At 51.0% G+C, this 24759-nt stretch overlaps 1 protein-coding gene across 1 annotated transcript; it reads left to right on the top strand.

Moving 5' to 3' along the window:
* Positions 1-255: 255 nt before the first annotated feature.
* Positions 256-15353, top strand: PRCC (proline rich mitotic checkpoint control factor). Its single transcript, XM_065420135.1, has 7 exons — positions 256-762; positions 4474-4521; positions 6611-7195; positions 8612-8707; positions 10604-10747; positions 12697-12762; positions 14885-15353. The coding sequence occupies exons 1-7, from the start codon at positions 256-258 to the stop codon at positions 14969-14971; spliced, it is 1533 nt and encodes a 510-aa protein (XP_065276207.1). The 3' UTR covers positions 14972-15353.
* The last annotated feature ends 9406 nt before the right edge of the window (positions 15354-24759 follow it).

The raw sequence follows: 24759 nt of genomic DNA, 5'->3' as shown, positions 1-24759 counted from the left end.
GGGGCTCTCTCGGCGGCCATTAGCTGTGTGCGCGCTGGGCTGGCGGAGAGCGGCTGGGTCGGAGCCTTCGCCTCCCCTTTCCACTCGGGGGTGGAGCTGCCATGGCGGCCCGCGCGGCTTAGCCCCGCTCCCCTCCTCCCCAGCTACGGTAACCGAGGAAGCGGGCGCGGCCTAGTCGAGCGGGCGGATCCCCGGGCTCGCGTAGCGGCCGCTGCCGCCCAGGGCTGCCCCTCGGCCGGCCGCGGGGCGGGGGCCATGTCCCTGGTGGCCTATGGCAGCAGTGATGAGGAGAGCGATGCGGAGGAGGCCTCAGGCGAGGAAGAGGAGGCCCCACCCGTCCAGCCCCCCCCGGGCAGGGGGCTCTTCTCTGCCCTGCCCCCTCCCAAGCTCCCCCTGCTGCCCCCCCACCAGCTTCTGGGCTCCGGCTTCCCCCTGCTGCCCCCGCCCCACGGGGGGCCGCCCCCTCCCTTCATGCTGGGGCCCCCTCCCGGAGTCAGGGGCTTCAGCACCCCGCCTCCAGGCATGAGCCCTGCCCAGGCCTCTGCTCTGGGGCTGGGCCTGCCTGAGCCAGCAGCCTTGGGGAGCCTGGGGGGGGAGCAGCCCAGACTTGGGGGGCTCCCGCTGCCCCCGCCCAGGGACCCCGCTGGACTGAATCTCCCCCCTCCTGCCATGGCCTCGGCTGCTCCCCCCGGGGCTGGGGCCGGTTCAGGCCTCCCCAAGCCGAAGAAGAGGATTGCGGCGCCCGAGCTGCACAAGGGGGATGTGAGTATGAAATAAAGTCTTGTGTTCTGGGGATCCAGTGACGCCTCCACCCTGAGTGGGGGGTGCCCCCGCAGAGAGGCATCTCCCGTCATGGAATGGGGGCACTCCTGGTGGGGGAAAACCCCTTGGGAGAGCGTTCCTGCAACTGTCCCTCTCTTATTGGGGTGATCCCATGGCGGTGTCAGGTGCCCGTGAAATGTTGTCATGACCCCAAGCATCCGAGCACGAGAAGGTGCCGAAAAAAGTTGACACTGACGTTGCAGCCTCTCAGGGGAGACATGTCCTAGCTGGCAACTCTAATCCTAAAGTGCTTTGCAGAATTAAGTTGGCATAGAAACCTTATTTACAATCATCATACAGCAAAAGTAGATTATCCATAGTCTTGTTCGTTAGAAAAGTTAACTAGTTAATGAGTTGAAGCCTGACTCTACCAGTTTTGGGATATCCAAAATCATTTTTATTTTGCTAGCCCAAATTTCACGTCAAAACTAAAATTTGTTTATTTAAAACTAATTATCTGAAGGTTTTAGATTCCCTCTGGGGCATTTAGGTAATAGGTTATCTGTAACTTGCCTTTGTGTTTTCATAGTGTTTCTGATCCACTGGGTCCCTAAGCACCATGAAATTGCAACTAATTATGTGCTGTACAATAGGGAGGGGAGGAGAATATTCTTGGTCAAGAACAGAGGGTAACCACTCCCGCAGAAAATGTCATTCTCAGGGTATGCAGAACTGATGGGACCTCAGTTTCTCTTTTGAAAGAGCCTCCACAAAACTCAGTTCTTTTACTGCTAAAGGATTAGGGAGATAGTCCGTGTTGCTGGGATTCAAACCTTTGATTCTAGGACATACATATGTCAAACCTAATAGTGAAACTAGTTGGGTTAGGACTACTCCCATCAGCAATGCCTTCTATTGGAAAGAGTCTGTAATATTTTAGCGTAAGGGCTTAAATTTAAACCATGTGTGGGAATGGAATTGATCTGTATACCAGTAAAATGCAACCTCCTCTTGAGTGGAAAGTGACAGCTTTTTTTAACAGTGCCCAGCAATCCTATTTTATAAGACTATGAAAGGAAGTGGAAGAATATTCTAATCCAATTGCTGTTGTGGCAAAAGCTTAGGGAGGCAGATTGTAGTTAAACCCCACAAAGGGTCAGGACTTTGTTTTAGGTCTCTACTGAAAGATGGCATTTTCACTGGCACACTGTCTCCCTGTTCCCTGTCAAGGTGTTACCTATTTTATATTGCCTCTCAGGATGCAAAGAATAATCAGCAATGTCCTGGAGAGACCACAGACTGTCTATTTTGAGACAGGCAGCTGCAGGAGGTGGACTCTGAGTATGAACTTATAAATAGTTGCAGGGATATAATTGGTCAGCCAGCATCTTAGCCTTGGGAGAACTGGAACTGTGTCAATGTCAATTCCCCTCTCACCTTGCTAGGAGTCTGCAGGGATGTCAGAGGGGACATTGAAGAGTGTACACTGTTCTCCATAGTCCCCACAACTCAGGGCGCTGGTTTGCCTGTTAAGTGGTGTAGCCTAACAAATTCCAGAGCCATAGATCCCTCTGCCAAGATGACCAAAACATAAGATATGTGGCAGAGAATATCTTGTTGCTATACCTTGGGACTGTTTATAGTGAACTTGAATTTAGTCAAAGCATTGACGTTCATTCCACTTCACACTGCTTTGCAATGTGCATGCCTCCATCCAAGTTAGGGTAATAGGGGGAGGAAATGGCTTTGCTTTAGGTGTGCTTCACTCTATCCATCTCTAAAATCCTGTGTCATAATCCTCTTATTTCTATCCCTTCTGCTGGCTCCAGTGATGATGTACATCTGTTGGGCAATGCAATGTATTGATCAGTCTTGTTAGCAAACTCAGTAGTAGTGTTCTGCTCTCTCACATCTCCTGTTTGCTCATTCCCTTCTTCACAGCATCTGGCTGAGAAACAGACATTTCATAATAAAACGGATGCCAACCTATTGCAGTAAAGTTAATGAGGAGGCTTATTGACAACTCTTGTGGGATAGTCTTACATGAAAGGGATCTGTTTCTCTTCATGTATTGATCTCCCCCTCCCCCCAATGTAGCAACATATTAACTTTGAACACTTATGTGGCACAGGTTATCACTGGCTATCATGTTGATGAGCAAGGGTCAGTAAAAAGAAATGTATAAAAATGGGGTCATTCTTAATTCTTCACTACTCCGTACCTCTTTTCCATTGTGACAGTCATCCTAATCTTTCAAACCCCTCCTCAAAATTCCCTTCTTTCACCTTGCATCCCACTGGGGAATTCTACCTCAATTTCTGCTTCAACATAAAAACAGAACTCATCATGTAAGTTCTTGTAACACTTGACTCTCCTTATCTGTTTACTTTATCTAGCTTCATGTTCTACGTTTGTATAATTTAGGTAGTAAACTGGGACGAAGGCCATGTCTCCCTTAATCTCTGTAAATCACCATGGAAAGCTATAGGACTGTATACATCTTTAGGGCTTGATTCTCTTGTACACTAAGGCCCCGTTATGATGGCAGAGGGTGGAATGGAGCCTCAAGTGTAAGAGAATCAGTCTCCAAACACTAATTTCTAATGGGACTTGGGTGTCCAAAACTTCTAAGCACCTTTGAAAAATCTCCACGCTAAATTACCAGATCCGCAATAGAGGGCCCTGTGGCACCTTTAAGACTAACAGAAGTATTGGGAGCATAAGCTTTCGTGGGTAAGAACCTCACTTCTTCAGATGCATGTCATCTTGCATCTGAAGAAGTGAGGTTCTTACCCACGAAAGCTTATGCTCCCAATACTTCTGTTAGTCTTAAAGGTGCCACAGGACCCTCTGTTGCTTTTTACAGATTCAGACTAACATGGCTACCCCTCTGATACAGATCCACAATGTTATGAGTTTGTCTTTCCACTTTGGTTTACATTGTCTAAACACAAAAGCAGAGGGCTGTCAGTTTTGGGGTGGGTATTTTTTGTGATTTCAAAACAGAGCCTGACTTATAAAAGCCTCAAACTGAGTTTTGCCTCAATGTTTTGTTTCTTATATTAAAAAAAAAAAAAAAAAAACAGCAAAAAACTAATCACTGGTGAGCAGCTAAATAAGCTGTGCCTCTCATTTTCTCCCACTCACTCCTGCTTTGTAACAGTATTAAAATGACAGTCTTAATATTTTAAATCCTGACTTAAAATTAAGTAAATGGTTTTTTTTGGGTCCACATACCTTACAGATGAGCTTAATCTTAAATTGGACAAAACATTTTCAGTTGCGTTGAAATTGCTCTTATGAGATTTAAAGATCTAACACCAGTGTACGTGTTTATATAGCTATAGTTTTTACAGTAGCTTAGGGTTTTATACATGGCCCTGTCCAAACTGCACTAGTTACAACTGTTGCTAAACATAGCAGCAAGTAGCACAGTCTTGCTTCCATTGTGGGCAGTTTGCTTATCTCTCATGATAGTAACCAGGGCTGGCTTTCAACAAGGCAGCACTTCTTGACCTGATCTCCCCATATCAGCAGGACTGGAGGTGAAAGAACTTCGATCTCCTACTGCCTTTTCAGCAGCTAGGGTCCTTGCAAATCAAAAAGCTGGCCCTGCTGCTAACATGATCTCTTTGATAATGAGTACATTTCTTCTATTTTTTTTTTTAACTGTCACAAGTGCTACTTAAATTGGTTTTTTTTCTTTCTCAGTCAGATTCAGAGGAAGATGAACCGGCAAAGAAGAAAAATTCTCTTCAGGTAATGACTTAAAATGTAATTCTCAAACTTATACTTCCTGTGGAAGCAACTTGATTGTCACAATCTTGGGTTTACAGCTGGGGCCCTCAGGCAGGCTCCTATCAGGACTAAGGGGGCACTAATGTACAGTAGCAAACCGCCAGAGTTCCTAGAGGAGACTGTTTTTGTGGCATACAAGTATGTTATATTCGGGCTCTACAACAACTGGTTAGGCTGATACTAAAACTTTATCAGTCAGTTGAATCAAGTTGCCACAGGTCAGATGACATATGAAACTTAATCTCTAGTACCAAACATAATTGGCAGACAGTCAAGTCACTTGGAACTCTGAACCTGCTTCCAAGCCCATAAAAATGCGGGAAAGTAATCAGACACTTGATTATCAAAATGCAGCAGACTTCAAAGTACTGTACTTCAGAAAAACGACTGTAAGCCCAACCCTGCTGCTTTTGAAATCGAGGCATTGCATTGACTTCAAAATGGATGGCCTTTTGGTCAAGGCACCGGAATGGGGCTTGGGAATTGTATGTTCAGTTCCCGTCTCTGTCACAGACTCTCTGTGTGACCCTGGGGACTTAGTTCCTGATCCTGCAACTTGTTGCACTTTGGCAGCAAGATTTCAGTTCAAGGACCCTAAGGGTCCATTTCTTTATTACTTAGCCTCTAGACCTCCACAGACAAGCTGGTTACTTCAGTGTTTTCAAACTACCAGCCAAGCAAGCCCTATCTCCAGAGATTGGTGGTACACCTCGACCCCGATATAACGCGACCCGATATAACACAAATTTGGATATAACGCGGTAAAGCAGTGCTCTGGGGGGGCGGGGCTGCGCGATTTTTTTTGGCTCCCGAGGACAGCGTTATATTGAGGTAGAGTTGTAGTTCCTAATAGAAGCAATGTTTAAAAAAGAGTAATATACTTGCAGATGCATTGTAGGTTGGATAAACAGGAGAACTGAAGGTAACAGTTTATTGCTTCCTGTCCTATATGGGTCTAAACATTGTTCAGGAGTGGCTGATCTATGTAAAAAACACCTATCATGAGAGGCAGTATGGCCTACTGCATAGAATATGGGACTAGGACTCAGGAGACCTGGGTTCTTTTTCTGGCTCTGCTACTGGTCTGCTGGATGACCTTGGTCAAGAGGCTTCATCGCTCCGTGCCTCCGTTTCCCTTCTGTAAAATGGGGATAATGATAGGGACCTCCTTTGTAAAATACTTTGAGATCTAATCACTGCATGCTCAAAAGCATGGGGCTGTAGGGGCAATCTTTAGTTTCTTGCTCCCCCCAGTATTCTGCCTCCCATTGCTTCCAGATGTGAACTTGATGATGGAATTTATTATGACTTCTATTATGATAGCTCTGACGGGCCCAGTCGTGGATCAGGGCCTCATTGTGCTAGGCTTACAAACACGTCAGAGATTCTCCCAACCCTGAGCACTTACGCACTATTCATGCTTAGATTGTAATGAGTGGCCTGGAGGGTAAAGACTAAGCTGTGTGGTGTGAAAAGCTGGCACAAACGCACAACTCCTCAATCTCTCCCTTACTTGCAATCAGCCTGTATATATGAAAGCTGGATTAAACCCCATACTGGAGGGTCTAAGGCAGTGGTGGGCTGCAGGTTGCCCACCACTGGTCTAATCTTAAAAGGTTTCTTTAGGATAATGCTCTGAACATGGCTTTAATTTGGAGAACATAGACCGATGCCTTTGAGAGCTATACATTCACTTAAAAGCCCCCTCTTAATTTTGGATAAGGAAGCCTCTGGCATTTTCCCCCTCTCCATTGTGGAAGTGAAATAAAGCCTCAGTTCACAGCGCTAGCATTCTGCAAAACCTGGTCCTCTGGTCTGTCAGATTTTTCTGTCACCCACTTCAGAGCAGAGTATAGCCTCCTTTGTATCTCAGGCCAATGTAATTTTCAGTCCCTGCAGTGTATGCTGAGTAGTGGAGGTGCCCATTGGCAAGGTTAGATAGAAGTGAAATGGGGGGAGATATTGGGCACTGGGTTAGGAAAATAAACTCGCTCATCTATTTTCTTGTCTCCTATTTTTATGAATCATCTTTTCTGAATGAAACGACCAGGGACTCAGCGAGGGCACTGGCTTGTCTGCTTTGCTTCCTCAACCCAAAAACTTGACGGTGAAAGAGACAAACCGGTTGCTTTTGCCCTATGCTTTCTCGAGGAAAGTGGCAGAAAATGCCCCTGAGTCGAAGCCAGCTAAGGCTCCAACCTCCTCCTCCAAGCCAAAACCTCTGTCCAAGCCAGCGGTGGCCACGACTCCTTCGCCATCTGCCATCAAGGCAGCTGCCAAGAGTGCTGCCCTACAGGTGACCAAGCAGATCACCCAGGAGGAGGATGACAGTGACGAAGAGCTAGAGCCAGAGAACTTCTTTTCTTTGTCTGACAAAAGTGAGCCCAGCGTGGTCAGCGCGGACACATACGTGTATTCCAGCACTGTGGTGACAGAGGATCTGCCCCCTGGGACGGAGCCGGAGCCTGAATTCCAGGATGCTGCCGCTAATGCCCCTTTGGAGTTCAAGACGGCTGCGGGTTCAAGCACCACTCAGCACAGCTGGGCCCCCAAGCCCGGAGAAGACTATGGCAACCAGCCATATAACCAGTTCCCTGGCTACAGCGATGCCAATGCTCCCGGGGCATACTATCAGGTAAGAACCAGGATTACCCATGGGCAAAATACAATGGGCTTGGTTTCAAAAGCTGCCTTTGAATGCGTGCTGTGAATTACCCACCAGAGCAGGTTACAGCACTTGGAACTTGAGCCTGTGCGAGCGTTTTCGGGCTAGCACCCCCGCACACTGAGGCCGCTGCTGTGAGGAGGTCTCGAGGCGTGACTGCAGTATTACCTAACTTTTGAAATGCATCCACAGAATTGCACCTGCCACTGTCTGGGTGCAAAATCGGGGGCCTGTTCAAGGCCATTACAAAACCTGGGGGCAGTGTCTGAGAGAGGATTGGTTCTTACTGATCCAGCAGGAGGGTTATGCTAGGGAAGTAGCAGTTGAGTACATGTAGCCAATAATAGATCTTAAAGGGGAAAAAACAGGGTGTGTGTCCTATTTGCTGCTTCATAATGTCTGAAGGTGGGCTAGAAACCTCTTTAAGGGTCTCTAGGGTTTTTTTTTATTTTTACCGTTGGGAAAGGAAACGAGAAAGCATACACCACACCCAGTTCAAACTGCAGGGGTAGCGTAGGCAGGTTGAATGTAGTTTCCACGAATGGGATCCTAGGAGTTAACATCTCTGCTCTTGCAGAAGGTTCCCTGCATTCTTGGACTTGGTTTTACTACAACTCCGAATGCCTGTCATTAGCACAGCACCTCCTCACGCTGTGCTGGGGTATTGGTTTGATGTGCTCTTCCCACTGAGTCAGTATGTACTGATGTGCCAACCCTGCTTCTAGAGCCTTCTTAGTCTGCCTCTGTGGTCTCACCTGCCAGCATTAACCACTCATTAATCTACTTTCCACATGAAGCCAAAGGGTGGGGAGAAAGCCTTAACAGATAGTCCGTGTAGTGGAGTTCAGGAGCTCCCCAAATATTCACATAGTCCTTTTGAGGGCAGAAGGAAATCCACACATGTCGGCTTATCCTGAAAGTAGGCAAAGGTGCAGTGAACAGTACATCAGAGTGTTGGGGTGGGGACACTTTAGGTGTGGTTGTGAAGACACAAAGCTATGGCTCCAGCCAGAGCTGAATTGACTGCAGTCTAAGGTAGTAGTCGCCACGTAAACATGTGTAAAATGCCACTCAGTCCAACGGCGCTGCCAAAGTACTGATGAACTGGGGAAAAGGGCTTACAGCAGGATGAATCCCCCCTGAGCGGGGAAATAAATTCTCTTGTTGGGCCCAGGGCAGGGCATGTGCATGCCTCATCATGGGCATCAACAGCCTAACACACCTCTAAGTCAGGTGATATCCCTGAAGGCAGCCTTTTAAAGGTACCTCACCCTGAGGGCATCTGGTTCCAGATCCAAAGCTGCATCTTGGTATCTGTGTCCAGTTTTGTTCCAGTAGCTGTCTGATCACACCTTGATGACAAACCTATTTTCCTCTCGATTACAGGATTACTACACCAGTGGCTATTACCCAGAGATGGATCCAGCCCTTGGACCACCACAGGAGATGGGCACCGACTCGTCCTTCATGGATGATGAAGCGGTGGGCATTTATTATATATTCTACCACAGAGTTCACGTTTAGATGTTATAGGGTTATAGGAACATAGGATCTGCTTGGCAGCTCAAAACACTGGCCTCTCAAGCCTGGTGCCTCGCGACTTGCCATGCCAGATCTGGCTGTTTTTCTTTCAGGTCTAGCCATTCTGTTGTGGGCCGTGGTCGATACCTGCTGCTGCCCACTTCCACTCTCTTGAAGTACACATAGTCAGTTTGGTAATACCATATCTCATGGGGAAAGGGAAGAATTCCTTAAATGAACCAATAATACATTTGCTTTTAATGGTGTTGAGTGCCTAACAAAAACATTAACCCCCCCCCCTCAATCATCCCCCCCCCCCCCCCCCCCAGCTGGATAAGCAACATAGCCAAATAAGAAGAGATCAGAGGCAGTATTAACATTGACTGATCTCACCCCAGTCCCCAGAAATAAATAAATCTCCCATGCTCAAGAAGAAAACTAACTCTGGGTTGTAAGTCAGTGGAGCTCTGCTGACGTTGATGGAGCTACAGTGGTTTACGGTGAAGTCAGTGGAGCTACACCAGCTTGCATCAGCTGAGAATCTGGCCTTGTTGCCTGTATATAAGAATGATCATACTGGGTCATACCAGTGGTCCATCTATCCCAGTATCCTGTCCACCGGCAGTGGCCAATGCCAGATGCTTCAAAGGGAATTAACAGAACAGGGCAATCATCAAGTGATGCATCCTCTGTCCTTCAGTCCCAGCATCTGGCATTCAGAGGCTTAGGGACAACCAGAGCATGGAGTTGCATCCCCGGCCATCCTGGCTAGTAGCCATTGATGGGCCTATCCTACATGAACTTCTCTAATTCTTGTGTTTATGTTCTTGGAAGAATGTTTGGCATAGCCAGTGGCCCTGACCACTAGATATGTCATTAGGCTTTCCTGCCTTTTTCCCTCTTATACTAGTCCTCGTTATGAGATCGCTGATTGCAAGATAGGCAGCTCAGAAGCACTTTTTCTCACGCCCCAGCCCCTTCCAGTGATCTCCAGATCTTCTGCTCCAGGTGATCTGGTTTGCTTTATAAGCTGATATCAGATATTTCCAGCAGGAGACAATCCAGCAAGTCCAGCGTAATCTTCACTCAGGATATAGCAAGGAGTGGATGTCACACACAACATGGTGTGGTAGGCACAGGTGCGAGCTGACTTACAGCTGCAAAGCAATACAAAAACTACAGCTAAAAGACCTTGGATCTACCTCACTTAATGCAGCAATGTGCTCCATTCATGTCCCAAGGGCTCAGCCGCTTCAGCTCAAAATCCGTTTGAAATGCACGACACATTGCTGCCGCTGTCCAGAAACTGCCAGCAAAGCTGGCATCTGGAATCCAATGATGCTGCAGAAAGCACCGGCTGTTGTGTGCAATCTCTTCCATTTCATATGCCACCACCCTGCTGCGTTGCTTTGGAGACCTGTTCAGTTGTGTAAGGTGGATTTGCCAGTGACCACATTTTCAGTGCTTCCTTGACTCTTCGAATGGGGGGCGTGGAAGCCAGGACTGCTCAGTTCTATTCCTGGCTTTGCCAGTGACTATGGGCAAATGTTTTCACTTGCTTCTGTCTCTCCATCTTTAAAATATATTTCCCTACCTCATGGGTTAGGTGTGGGGGAGAGAGTTTGTGGGGCTCAGTGTTTGTAAAGAGCTTTGAGATGTGTTGATCTGTACAAGAGCAGAGTTCTACTATAAACGAAGGACTCTCTGGCTGGGAAGATGCGCATGGTCGTGGCCCAGCACCGCAGATGAGAAGCTGGATCGTTCCAAGCCCCAGTCACCTTTGCTTGGTACAGTGTATCAGAGCTGTGTAAGATGAGTGTAATTCTCTTCTGACCTTTGTTTTAATTCCTCTCTCAGTTCAAGCGTCTCCAAGGTAAGCGGAATCGTGGGAGGGAAGAGATCAACTTTGTGGAGATCAAAGGGGATGATCAGCTGAGTGGAGCCCAGCAATGGATGACCAAATCCTTAACAGAGGAGAAGACCATGAAATCATTCAGCAAGGTATGGGTAGGAAGTATTCGCCTAGTGGGTAGAGCACTAGACCAGGATGCTAAAGGCCTGCCTTCAGTTCCCAGCTCAGCCCCAGATCCGGGGCAAGTCATTTAATCGATCTTATGTCCCAGTTCCCCACCTGTACAAAGGTAATGTTGAGGATAAATCCATTAATGATTGTGAGCCACTCAGGTGCGGGTCAGATAAGTAGATGGGTAGCAGAGGGATGGCAAGCCACGGGCTGCTATTCGGCTGTCCCTTCAGAGCCTCAGGGAACTTGTTTTTACATCTCTGAATTGCATTGGTGAGACTGCATCCATGTCTTGTGCTCGTGTTTTACAAGGAATGTTGAAAAATTGGAGAGGGTGCAGAGAAGATCTACAAAAATGATTTGAGGCCTGGAGAAAATTTCTTACAAGTGAGAGACTTTAGTTTATCAAAAAGATCAAGAGATGATTATGGTGTAGAGCACTTTGATGGGGAGAAAACACTGGGTACTAAAGGGCTCTTTAGTCAAGCAGAAAGAGGCAGAACAAGAACCAATGGCTGGAAGTTAAAGCCAGACCTATACAAATTAGAAATAACACGCACCATCAGGAGCAAATGGCCAAGAGCAGTGGTGGATTCTCCATTTCTTGAACTCTTCACATCCGGACTGAATGCTTTTCTGGAATATGCTTTAGCTAGACACAAGTTTTTTGGTTCAACACTGGGGTAGCAGAGTGAGAGTCTCTGGCCTTTGAAATACGTGAGATCAGACTAGGTGATGTAGTGGTCCCTTGTGGCCTTACAAGCTGTGACTGATGTAATGGTGAATAGAAATGAAAGGATACGCCTTTCCAGTTATCCAGCTGCAAAGGGAAGGGCATCTGGGAAGCAATCAGGAACGCGGTGCAGCCTACATGGTGGTGCCGTTCCCAAGCCGATCACTGGAAACCAGCGGTCATGGGACAGCAATGAAGTTTGCAGGGAGGTTGTTGGGAGTGAACAACTGAAGCAGGAAGGCTCTGGTGATGGCCCCAAAGTGCTGCTAGACCTTGAGAACTTAACCCACAGCTAGCTCACTGCTCAGGGTAGGGACCATGCCTTGATTTGTAAGGCACTCGAATCTACAGTTATGTAGGGAGTATACAACCCTGTATAGCATAGAATGGATTTGTACAGCACTATGCACAACATGACCCTGATCCTAATCCGCGCCTCTGAGCACTCCCCTAATAGAAATAGTAACAAACGATTATTTACTGCAATTGACTGACCACAGAAACAGAATTGCAAAATAAAATCTTCCCATGTAGCAGGCACAAGGAGGCAGCGTGGCTTGGGGATTAGAGCAGAGGACTCGGGATTGGGAGATCTGGGTTCTATTCCCAACTTGGCTTTGACTCTTTGTGATCTTCTAACCCATTTCACCTGTCTCTGCTTCCATGCCCTTCTCTGTAAAATGGGTATATAACACCTAGCTTCTGTATGTGCTGTGCGGCTTAATCGGTGTTCATAACATTCAGAGCGCGTGGAGGAAAGTGCTGTGTAAGTACAAAGTAATTAGGCACCGCATGGCTGCAGAGCATCTTGAAAGAGGTGCTTAGCCCCAGTGTGTGAGCAGTGAAGACTGACTAGGAGCTGCTTCGACATGGGATCTGTTGTATAGATTCATACAGTCCAAGGCCAGAAGGAATCATCACGACCATCTAGTCTGTCCGCCTGTAGCACAGGCCAGAGACCTGCCCCACAATAATCCCTTTTAAACTAGAGCTTCTCTTTTAAAAGGAAAAAAAAAATCACCAGTGATGGAGAACCTACCACAGCCCTTGTCAAGGGCTTTAAAACAAGCCAAACACTTCTGGTTTCTGGAGCATTGGCTTCCTGTCCATGTGACACCATCCCTCGCTGATTTCACTAGGCAGGGCAGTGTCTTTCCAGCACTGATAGTCATTTTGAATTTGTTTTTTCTTTAGAAAAAAGGAGAGCAGCCCACAGGACAGCAGAGAAGAAAACACCAGATCACGTACCTGATCCACCAGGTCAGCTGCCTACCGTGGGTGTGAAAACATCCCTTGACAATGTTACAAATGTGCTATCACTTAAGAGCAGAGAGTATCAGTGGAAATGAGCTGATGGAGTCAATAACTTCTGCAGTTACAAGAGAGAGGCCCCCCCAGTTTGTCCCACATCAGGCAGACCTCAGTCGATGCACGAAGAATTCCCATTGCAACCTGCAGTGGTTTTGTGGGGGGAATTGAGGGCTGCAGCAAGCTGTGTGGGGCAGAAGCCAGGGCTTCCTTTGCTCCTTGCACAGAGCTGAGCCCACTGTTGGTGTATCAATAATTTCTGGGGTTGAATCCATGTGTGGTGTCTTCTGAGCAGCCCTCATCTCCCTCTCAACTCTCGTGTACCATGCATCTATCAGAAAGGGTCACTAGCGGGTAATGCAAGCCACTTCCCTTCTGCCTGTTTCCGTCCTCCCCAGCTGGGGTGAAGGTGCTGCCTCTGTTGTGCTGTGCAGGCTGGTATATGTATGGCTGATCTGCAGAAGATAAAAGCCCTAGGAGACGACAACAAAGCCATGTGGTAGAGGAGAGTGCAGTGACACCGTGTGTGTCTGGAGTAGCAGACAGCCTTGATGCTTGTCTGAAGTTACGGATTTGTTGCACCATGAGAGACAGCTCAGCCATGGAGCTTTGGCACCAGGCTAACGGGGTCTGCCTACAACATAGGGAAACCGAACAACAGAGGTAGGTAGAGAGGGTTCATACAAACAGTTTACAGCCTGGACCTCCCTTTGGCAAGCTTGCTGGTATGTGCATCAAGGCTGGTTACTGCGCAACTTCTTTGGATTCCCCAGCCACTCGATTAGGTATACCAGCCTCTTAGTGGGCAGCACAGCTGTAACACTAGGAAAAGCCATGCCCAGGCCAGAGGGAAAGGTGAGGATCCTGACAGACAGTACCTCTAAAGGTATTTCTGGTAGATCTCGGATAATTCCCCTGACCTCCCGCACTGCCACCCCTCCCCCTCCCCCCGCACTCCTCCCCTCCTCATCTGGGGCTGCATGTAATGGGGACCAAATGCTAAAGCCAGTAGTGTCTTGCCACTAGATGGCAGAGGGCCTCCTTTTGCTGGGAAATCACCACCACCAGTTCTGGCTTCCTGGCTGGAGGGTGAGGGCATCAGTGCAGTTGCCTTCCTCAGCAGAATATTTTCTCCCACCTGAGGCCCAGCACCCCGATGTGGAGCTTTAGAGAGATGGTTTGTCATAGGTTTGTGTTTGGAGGTCAGTGGTGTGAGGCCACTGGGTTAGCCACCCACTGTTAGAGTTGGCTGAAGGGAGTGTTGACTAGTGGTTAGAACGGGGGCCTGAGAGTCTGGACTCCTGGGGTCTGTCCCTGGCTCTGCATTGACTCGCTATGTGGGTTTGAGGCACATTAACCTACTGTGGCCCCCGTCCTCACGCTTTGCGGAGGGGGGGAATGACTGCTCCACAGGGCTTTTGCGATTTGATGCGTGGTCTGTGATTGAACCTCTTGGGGAGTCTCTGGGGTGAGACCTCTAAGGAACTAGCTGCTGCAGGAAGTGTTCTGTAGAATCAGCAGTGAGCCAGTGTCCCAGCACGAGTTGAAAGGTGCTGTGCTGCTGTGGGTGGGCCGGGCCACTAAGGATCCCATGGCACTTCTCACAGGACTAGGGACTCTGAGCATTGTTCCAGCTTGGCTTCTCTGCATCCACCTGGATACAAGATTATACATTTCCTCTCTTAAATCGGGTAGCATTGCTGGGTGGCTGCTAAGGCTCCGCCCCCAAAGGAAGTGGTATTTCAAGCATGGGAGCAATGATGCCTAAGCAGCCCTTATCTATTCAGGTCTCTATCAGGATATTTATATCACACCAGTGGTTTTCAGCCTGTGGTCTGCACACCCCTGGGGGTCCGAAGACTATGTCTAAGATTTCCTAAGTGGGCTGCATCTCCCTTTGACATTTTTTAGGGGTTCACAAATTAAAAGCGATCGAAAACCCATAACCGTGGTACCAGAGAACTAACTCAAGTGCTCTGAGCTTCTCATTGTGGAGGGACAGAGAAGGGCAAAGGACGATTAAAACAATGAACAACTGTTCTGATTTTGCTCTTCTCCACCCTCTTTTCTGCAGGCGAAGGAGCGAGAGTTGGAACTGAAAAACACATGGTCCGAAAACAAACTCAGCCGGCGTCAGACCCAAGCCAAATACGGATTTTAGCACCTCTCCTATTCTGTGGGCATTAGCCCAGGTGACCTACCATGTCAGACTCCTCCTGGCCTACCAGGAACTGAGGAGGCCCCTGGATCTAACTGTGAGGGTGGGAGGATACAGCACTCCCCTGTCTGTGAAGAGAAGGGTTAAATACTAACCATTTCTGAAACCCACGCTGTAACTTTTTTAATGATAATATAGAAGGTTCAAATCAAGTCTGGTTCGTGCAGCTGGGGACTCTGGCACTGGACAGCCACAGGCTTGTCCGAAGAGGACGTGACTGGCGCAAGGTTTTGAGCTCTCATCCTGTAGGTGTACAGACTACCCATTTTTTTCTTTAGTCACCAGAACCTTAGGTAGAGTCTCAATAAATTTCCAAGTCCAACACTGCTCCTTTCTTTAGACCTACTGTGTGTCAAGAGTGTAATTTCCTTTTTGAAAGGCAGTTTCAAGGGCAAACTTTTTGTAGTATTATTTGAAAACCCCTTTGGGATAGTTGTACATGTGTAGACACATTTCTCTTCTTACAAGCAATCTGAGCAGGTTTGAAGTGTGTCTGCTTAATTTGTTTTCCTTGCCATGCCCTCCTGTAAATTTTGAGTCACTTCTGAGGGAAAATTTTTGTTTTCAAGGTGGATGTTGGCTAACAAGACAGTGCTTGTTTCAGTTTGAAAACAGCACACAGATACCCCCAATCTCTGGACTCCACGGAAGATATTCGGGTTTCCTCTGCCAGCACAAGAAGCTATTGTAAGCTCTGGGACATATAAGAATGGGGTAGGTGTGGGTGTGCGTCCCCAAGCCAAGGCCCAGAGCGCTGTAAAAATCTGATCCAAATACTAGTTGAATCTAAGTACTTCTGGGGTGAGATGGTGCTCGCAGTGAACTGAAGTCACAGCAGTGTTTCCTATAATAATCCAAACCTAGGCAAAAGCTGCCTACAGCACATTTTTATTTTTAACTTATCAGCCTATCTGTATAACTCCTACTTCCTGCTGAGGCATCAACTCTGGTTTAAATGTTAACTCCACCCACCTGGCTGGAAAAGGGAGGCAATATCTAGACTTAAACGTGTTTCACAGAACACTTGAAAAACGAGTTTCTTCATTTCACTTAAGCTGGTGGACTTCCCAGAGGCAGAGACGGGCATGTCTGCCAATAATACACAGGCCAGCTCTCTGAAGATGTGTGTATCTATCCATTCTTGCTGGCCTCACTTCCTAGTTCATTGTTTGCTGCCGAGCTCTTACCATGCTGAAGCAAGGAGCGAGTCGGTCCAGTTCTTTAAGTTACATTCCCGACATCAAAGGTTTTATTTGTTGTACCACAACTAAAGCAGTTGATTGAGGCAATTCCATTGAGGAAAACACCAAAGGGCAATTTGCTCTCATCTACTCTGTTCTCTCTCTCTCTCTTCCCCCCCTCCCCCCAAAAAACAAAGTACCTGGCGATTGAAGTCTGATGGTATTTTAAAATCAGATTTATTTAAAATCAAATTAGTTCCCTGGATGTTTTAGTACATTGCAAAGCCCGTTTTGAGTGTTCCAATGACCAGAAAAAAGTTACTGTTGAGTAATTTATTCATATCTGTACAGTGAAATCCTCTGACAAGAGATTTGATAAAGGAATAAAACTTTTAAATGAACCAAACCACCCCTCCGGTTGCCTCTCCAGGGGATGGGATTGTTCACACGCTCTTGCCACTCTCAGGAACTGGATTGGCACAGGAGTGATTAGATCTTACCGGTTTTAATATACTGAACCCACGGGGCCTGACTCCTGTACACCAAGGCCCTGTTGCACCCCAACTGGCATGGAGTGTTACAATGGATACAGCCGTAACTTACACCCACTTGAAGGCCCCTTTCTTCTGCCAGAGCTGTGAAAAAGGAGCGTTAAGGCTTGTCTACACATACACTGCTGTAGTGGCACTGCTGTAGTGCTTAAGTGAAGATGCTACCTACACCGACAGGGGAGAGCGTCTCCTGTCGGTGTAGGTACTCCCCCTCCCTGAGAGAAGCCCTCCTGTCCACGTAGTGCTGTGTATAGCCGGAGTTCCGTCAGTATAACTGTGGCACTCGGGTGTAGATTTCCCACATGCCTGAGTGATGCTGTTGTATTGACGTAACTCTGTAGTGTAGACCAAGCCTTCGTCTCAATGAGAATCAAGGCCCGGACCCTGAACACCTGGGACTACTCTAAACATAGACACAGGCGACTTTGCCTGAGTATTGGCAGTATTTCTACATCGGAGAATAGGTGACCCTGCTGGGCAAAAGGGGGAAACCAGAACTATTCCCCCCTCCCCTGGAATTGAACAGGGAGACTTCAGGGCCATGGAACATTCAAATGGCTTCTCCCGGTGGAGCTGAATCATGGAGGGGCCTGTTGGCCCAGATGCTGGCTCATGTGAGCCCGGCCATTGCTTTTACGCTGGTCTGTTCGGTGGTGGGGTTTGCGGCTGCCCTTCCCGCAAAGAAATGGTAGGTCTTGGGGTGGAGAAGGGGGAAGAATCAGGCAGACACCAGAAGCTCTCTGGCCACCTGCTGCTTAGTAGCCATGTTACCAGGTGCACACTTGAGTCAGATCACCCCTGTGGGAAGGGGCTGCGTCGGGGAGGAAGCAGAGGTAAGGGCGTTGGGGGTCTTAGGGACCTTTCCCATGTTTAGGATTTCTTGTAAGTTTCACCTTCACTCTGAATTTTCTGGCTTTGAGAGATTTTGTTTGTTTGTTCCTAACTGCAGCATTTCCTGGGCCTTTCGTCCGTATGTTACCTAGTGGAACCCTCAGCCGCTCTTCCCCCAGGCGCTGAGACTTCTCGCAAACCATCCTTGTAGCTTGCAGCATTTCCTGCCTGTCACCTTCCACAATCCATCCATTTCGTAGCCCTGCCACTCGGTTCCCACATCCCCCAGTACCTCCACCCTCTGCGCCCCTCCCCATGCTGCTCCTAACAGGCAGCTGCTCCTTGAAGCAGCCATGACACGGGGGTCCTGTGTGCTACTGTGCCGGAACCTAAAGACCATCCTTCCTCTCTGAAAATGCTGCCTTTGAACCTGCCTGTCGACCCGTCGGGGTGGGGGTGGGGAGAGGAGGAATTACAGCTGTGCTTGGGCCGAGCAGCATCTGGATCAAATACTTTTCCTTCTCTTCGTTCTCTCTGGGGATGCTAAGACACCTTAAGGGCAGTTCACGGCTCCGTGAAGGCCCATCGCTTTTATTTACAGACAGCACGTGGCGGTGACCAATTCTTGCCCTGAGAAGGGAGAGCGAAATACAGCCCATCGTGGTTACAGAAAGCAGCCGAGGGTCCATAGGACTTAATGCGGAACTTAAACCCTGAGTCCTGCCCCACATTTAAGCAGGATTTAAATGCCGCCCACCCTGCAGGCAAGTCAATTTCATCCCATTTGCTTCTGTTTATTCCCCTTATTTAAAAATAAGGATCCTTCTTATCTGAACAGCTCTGCGATGTCAAGTCAGTGGCCATCTCCGTCCATGCCAGAGGGTGTTCGTCACCCCATTTGGACTTGGTAGGTCCACCCCATGAAGCAGCTTCTACGGCTGCCCAATGACACCAAGAAGCAAGGACCCCGCTCCGAGGGGAGGAGGGAAGGAGATGACATCATGGGTCCAAAAAAGACACAAGTCTTGAGTACCAAGCAACCTCTGACTGAGAGCAGGAGGGATGGGAAAACCGACAAAGCTGGTGTCGTAGCTGTGAGGCAGAGACTGTGAGCCGAGGACCTCGCTGGGTTTTTTATTGGCGTTGGATCTCATTGGCCTTTCCATGGAAAGATCTTCCCTGCTTCCTGAATCTCCCACCCTTGGAAGTGGGGGAGAGCGTGAGTGTGTGTGATCCTTGAATTCACTGAGCAGGCTGCTCTCAGTACAAACGTGAGAGAGGCGGTCGGAGCAGCGGTGTCTTGAGGGCGTATGTCTGCAGCAACTCTGTGTCCTAGAGAGCAGCTGATGGGGAAGAAGTCTTCTCCGGCGGCTCTCAAGCCCTGGAACCCTTGGCAGGGAGTGTCCTGCCGGCTTGCCTTGAATGTGGGAGGGCTCTGAAAAGAGTGAAAATGCTTGTGTCAAGCATCCCAAAGCGTTGGGTGTTTGCCATTTTCCTCTTCCCAGCTCAGGGAGGGCGGGTGGGCACTGCAGGGGCTGGGCATCAGGGCTCACTGGGGGATGTGAGGGAGCGCAGGCAGCTTGTGGTGGGGGGTGTAGTGACCCAAGCTATGGAGCGTGTGACTTCTTGCTATTTAGGTGACAGAAAACTTAAATGCCTGTGAGAAAATCTAGCAACTTCCTAAGAGGTTAAGACCCCCCCCAAGTGTCCCCTCCATCTTGTAGTTCTCTGTCCTTTCTCTTTCTTCCCTCTGTTGAGGGTGGCTGTGGCTGGCTATTTTCACTGCACCAGTGTTAATTTTGTGCTACTGGTTTACAGATTAACTAACTAGCAAACAGGCCGGGCCCGTGTCTTTTAAGAGCTGTCGAATTTAGATGCTGTGATGAATATAAAGCTGCTGCTCCATGGGCCTGATTCTCCGTAACTCAGCCCCACAGATGCTGGCCTGGAGCGTAAAGGGGCCACAGAGCGGATGGAAAATCCATCCCCGCCCCAAGCCCAGTAACGGGGCAACTGGTAATATATCACCCTCCGGCTCTTATCACCCATCCATCTCAACATGGGTCAGTAGCATGATCTCCATTTGATGGATGGGGAAACTGAGGCACAGAGTGGCAAAGTGACTTGTACAACAGCAGGCTCGTGGCAGAGTTGGGCCTAGAGCCGATGTGACTTGACTCTGTCCTATGCGCTAGCAGCCCCTACACCACACTGCCTCCCTTTCATGTTCAAGTCGGTGTTAAAATTTTAACCCGCCTTTGAAAGGATGCTCCCGTCAGTTTAGCCTACAAGTGGTTGGTTGTTGTTGTGTTTTTTTTTTTAATTAAAAAGCAGATTTTCCTCCCCAAAAGGCTACTACAAGAAATGCCTTTCCCCATTCTCCTTTGAGATTCATCAAATCCAGTCCGTCCCCCCCACCCCCCCATCCCTCGAGGGTTTGAGAGCCGGAGCAGGCTGGAGCGTGAGAACCCGAAAGTGACTCTCATTCGCCATGGGGTAGGTTCAGCGCTGCAGTGGTGCACGGGCCTCATGCTCTCTCTCTTTCTCTGCACAGGGGGAAATTTCAGCCACCGACGGCCTGACCCTACCCCCCGATGAAATCCAGGTGCATTGCAGTGGAGACTGGATCTGGCCCATGGGCCCGAGTCCCCCTGTGCCTTGCAGTGTCATTTGCCCCAGTGGGTGTGAACGCTAGCTGTGGGCTGACATGATGCATAAGGGCTGACTTTCCCCTTCTGCCTACCTAATTTCTTCTGGATTTTCCCTAATACCTACCTAGGAGTTACTGCTCCCCGAGGCGTGCAGGCTAGGATGGTCTCCAGAAATCAGCTCGTAAATGTTTTCTAGACCTTCCTGTCCCCTGGTGGCCGCCGGTCTGGTCAGGCTGGCTGCCTTCGTGCCGTAAACCAGGTCATCAAACTCCAGCGGGGTCTGAGAGGAAGGAGGAGAGAGGGGGAAAGTGAAAGGGACGCAGAATTGCTGCGCGCCATTCCTATTCAGGCCCTGGGGAGAGGCATGGGACGGGCAGCGCTGGGGACAAGGATTTCTAGTGCACCCACAGAGCAGGGACAGCAGTAGATCACCCTTCCCCCCCCTCCATGCACCATTCCCCACCAATATTCCTCAGCCCTGACTTCAGCGGCAGCATGGGCCTGTGGGTAGGGCACTGGCATGCGACTCAGGGAAGCTGGGTTCTGTTCCTAGCTCTGCCACTGTTCCGCTGGGTGAGCTTGGTCATGTCCCTGCTCCGTGCCTCAGTTTCCCCTCCCACCCTCTGTCTTCTCGACACAGATTGTAAGACAGAGACAGACTTTTGCTATGTATCTGCAGCACCCAGCGGCCCTGATCTCCGGTGAGGCCTCTAGGCATTATGATAATACTCCAGAATAGTGGAAGGTTCAGGGGAAATCAGTCTCCTTGGCCCATTAAGTCCATGGTCCCAGCAGAGGGGGGAAATAGCATTGGTAGGTTCTGTGGGAGAGACCCCCACCCACTAGGATCAGGACTGAGCCCCACCAAACTCAATGTACACAGGCCCCCAAGCAGCCAGTGTACGTGAGTCACCAGCTGGATTTGAACCAGCGACCTAGAGTGTTTCAGGGCCCATCAGACTCGACTTGTCCTGCCCCCTTGTGGCCATTTAAAGTGCAGCTCCCCACTTGTCCTTCCACCTGGCACCCACCTCCGAGGACGGCCCAGACGGCCTCCCCCGGCCCCCCTCGACGATGAGAGCTGCAGGCAGCCGCCTCCTCCGGGACCCCTGCCCCGACGTGCTCCGGAGGAGCCTGCGGTGTTCTGGGGACGGCTCGGCGGGAGGTCTGGATGAGCCCCGAGGCAGGGTGGAGGCCGTGTCCTGCAGGACTCTGGGTAGAGCCTGGGGCTGGGGCCGGCACGCCAGCTCTACCTCCGCGTAGACGTTCTCGGGGTCGGGGCTGGGCAGCGAGCCCCGCCCCATGGCATAGAAGGGGATGGGCTCGTCGGGTTCGTAGTAGATGCGGCGTTCGGGGGACGGGAAGCCCTCGCGGGGCTCGGCGTAGGTGTGGAAGCGCAGCAGCTGCTGGTACTTGGCCTCTGCGGGCTGGGCCGGCGTGGGCTGCTCAGCAGGGACGGGCGCTTTGCTGACGTGGGCGTAGGGATCTGCAGAGGCCCCTGCCTCTTGCATGGGGCTGCTCGGCCTCTGAGCGGGGCCAGCTTTGGCGGGGAGCAGGGGAACGGAACAGGGAGCCTAAGGGAGGAATGAAATGAAGTCAGCTTCTGTCTAAGCAGCCCTGCTCCTCCCCCCTTTGTCAGTGTCCATGTTTACCTCCTTGGAAGGGCATCCCTCGTTCCTTTGCTCTGCAGCCAGCGGGCAGGGGTGGGTCTGTTGGCCGGGCGCCTGGGGCTGTCTGAGAACCAGGCTGTATGCTTGGCCGCCTGCCGCTGGGGGGACATTTGCTGGCTCGGGTGGGGCGCCGGACCCTGCTTCGGCTCCAGCCGAGATCCCACCACTCTCTCGGCTCTTGTCGCTCTGCGGCAAAGGGAAAAGCTGCTGAGCGATAGATGTGGCAGAAGAGAGGGGAGAGAGCGCGGTGCAGCGGTTAGGACCATCTTTTAGCTGTTTGTACAGCGCCTAGCACCGGGACTCCTAGGTTCTACAGCAATACAAATAACAAACTACAACAGAGCACAGGGCTGGGTGTCAGGACACCTGGGTTCTCTTCCTAGGGTGCCGGGCGTAGTGGGGAGAACCGAGCACAGGGTATTGGGACTCCCAGCGTCTATGCCACTGACTCATTGTGCCACCTGGAACAACTTGCCTTTCAATTGCCTCATGGTGGGGAAATTCTCCCAGTGCACTGGGGATCGTTCTGCGCTGCTGCACGTCTCGGGGGACACGATTCATTCAGGTGCTAATTACTGTAACATCTGTGACGGCCTCAGATTCCACGGCTGTCATGGTGCTGACCTCAGCCCCTGATATTGCACAAGCCCAGACCCTCGCTGCTTGGCCTGGAGAATCCCCATCAGCAGTACAAGGCCTATGACACACAGTGGAGCAATTGTGCTCCCCTCCAGCAGAGGGCAGTGGTGACACCAGCCAGCCAGCACATTCCCGTGCCTGTCTTGTGACGGCAGTTGCGGCATTCCTGCGATCCCTGGGCACGCAATGGGATGCCAGGCGCTCTGGGCGAGTCGCTCTCTTACCCTGGGGCACGGTGCTGTCAGGAACTCGTAGTAGGGGGTGACGGGGGCGGTGGTGTAGTGCTGAAGCAGGCCCTGGAGCTCGGCGTGGGCGCTGTCCTCTCCTAGGATCACGTAGCACTCGTCTTCCAGCTGGTCGAGGATGAAGTGCCGGCAGCGATCTCTGCCCCTGGAGCCCGGAGAGAAATCAACACGGGGGTGGTGAAATTCCAGATGCACTGGAGCGAATGGGAATTATGCCACTTCCACCCAGTGCGTCTGGCTCAGCGGCGTCCAGGTCTTCAAGGAACCGGGGGGGTGGGGGGGGTTGGAAGAGGCGCTCCCACGATAACGTTACCCACAGCACCAGCGCGGTGTGGCTCCTTGTCCCCACACCCAGGCAGCTGGGCCATGTAATAACAATGATCGCTAGCTCTGAGAGACCGACCGGCCCCCCCTGCACAGTACGACGCCCAGCAACCAGCATTGATGGCGGCCTGGCGATCCCACTACGGGGCTGGCTTAGGAGCAAGGGGCGGCCAGGTGACCTCACCTGTATGACAAGACAAATCCGACCGTGCTTTCACTGAAGCGAATCAGAAAAGAGCCCAGCGGCTTCTCCTGCAGCAGCTGCTCCGTGTCCCTGTGTGGGAAGGACAAACGGGGTCAGAAATAACCCGGGCGGGAAGCAGCAGCTCCTGGGTGAGAGAGGCGGCCTTGTAGGGCCGGGGTAGGTGCTGCTGGTAGTTTGGGTACAATATCTCATCCCCCCGCCCCCCGGGCTTGGAAAGGGGCAGTCTAGGCATGGGGACCCCTGCAGGCTCCTGTGTCCTGGCATGCAGCGAGTGGGGCGGATCCAGCTTGTTAGTAGAGGAGCTGGGGAAAGAACCCAGGAGTCCTGGCTCCCTGGCCTTCCCCACTGTCACTCCCTTAATTTAGGCAGGAGGGTGAAACACCTTCCTTAGCCCTATTTGTGGCAGCAGGACGTGGCGCTGCCTGTGGGAAAAGCCCCAGGGTCCTGGGGACGCTGCTGTGGGGCCGAGGGCAGGCAGCCACGTACCTCCCACCGCCGGCTCCGGGGTACCTGCCAGGCACCCCCGGCCCCTCACCTCCTGCTGATGAAGCCGTGAAACCAGGGTGGCAGCTCCCCCTGCTGGCGGATCCGGCTCGCCTGCGTTCGCTCGAACCACGCCCGGGTTCGGGCCTGCAGCGCCGACGGGGCCTCGGGAGGGTCCAGGCCGGGCCCCAGCCTAGCCCGCATCTCCACTCCCTGCGCGGGGTCCCCGAGCAGAGACCAGCTCAGCTTGGTGCTGGCCGCCGGCCACGAGCTGAGAGGGGCCTAAGGGAGTGAGAGCAACAGAGGCCTAGATGAGGGGGAGGGTGGCGGAGATGGGGGCCATGTTCTTACACACACCCCCTTAGTGCCAAGCTGGGGCAAGCAGTGACTGAGGGGAGAGCCCCCCCACACCGGCCTGCAGCACGGTGGATGTGGCGGGCGGAGCGCCAAGCCCTGAGCCTGGGCCTGGCGAGGGCAGGAGAGGCTGCGCCCCCTTTGCCAAGCCCCTTCTATCCAGCAGCCCCTTGGGGTTCCCTTTATGCTGACGCCGCTGGGGAGCTAATCTCTGCTTCTCAAGTAGAGGCTTCTGCTTCCAGAGACCCTGAGCGGATCCTCGGGGGGTTTCTGGCTTTCTAGGACCAAAGGCCCCGGCCTCTCTGATAAGGAACCCGGGCGAGATGCCATGAGCCGGCTCTGGGTGGCGAAGCACCCGGCATCCGCAGCTCAGCCGGAAGGAGGGGGCATCTTCGCAGCGTTCTGCTAAGGCAGTCGTGAGGGCTCGGCCGCTTTGTGGGCATTGGGGGGGGGAGGGGAAAGCCAGGGAACAGGCGCCCCTGCAGAATTGGGGAATGGTCAGAGCCAGGCAGAACCCAGCACGTCCTGCTGCTTTCATCAGCTGGAAGCTGGCGCCAGGGTCGCTGAGGGTCCCGGGTCTGCGAGCAGGGCTCAGAG

The sequence above is a fragment of the Emys orbicularis genome, chromosome 20 (assembly GCF_028017835.1).
Source record: "Emys orbicularis isolate rEmyOrb1 chromosome 20, rEmyOrb1.hap1, whole genome shotgun sequence".
In the NCBI taxonomy this organism is placed as follows: domain Eukaryota; kingdom Metazoa; phylum Chordata; order Testudines; family Emydidae; genus Emys; species Emys orbicularis.
This window is presented reverse-complemented; position numbering and strand designations above follow the sequence as displayed.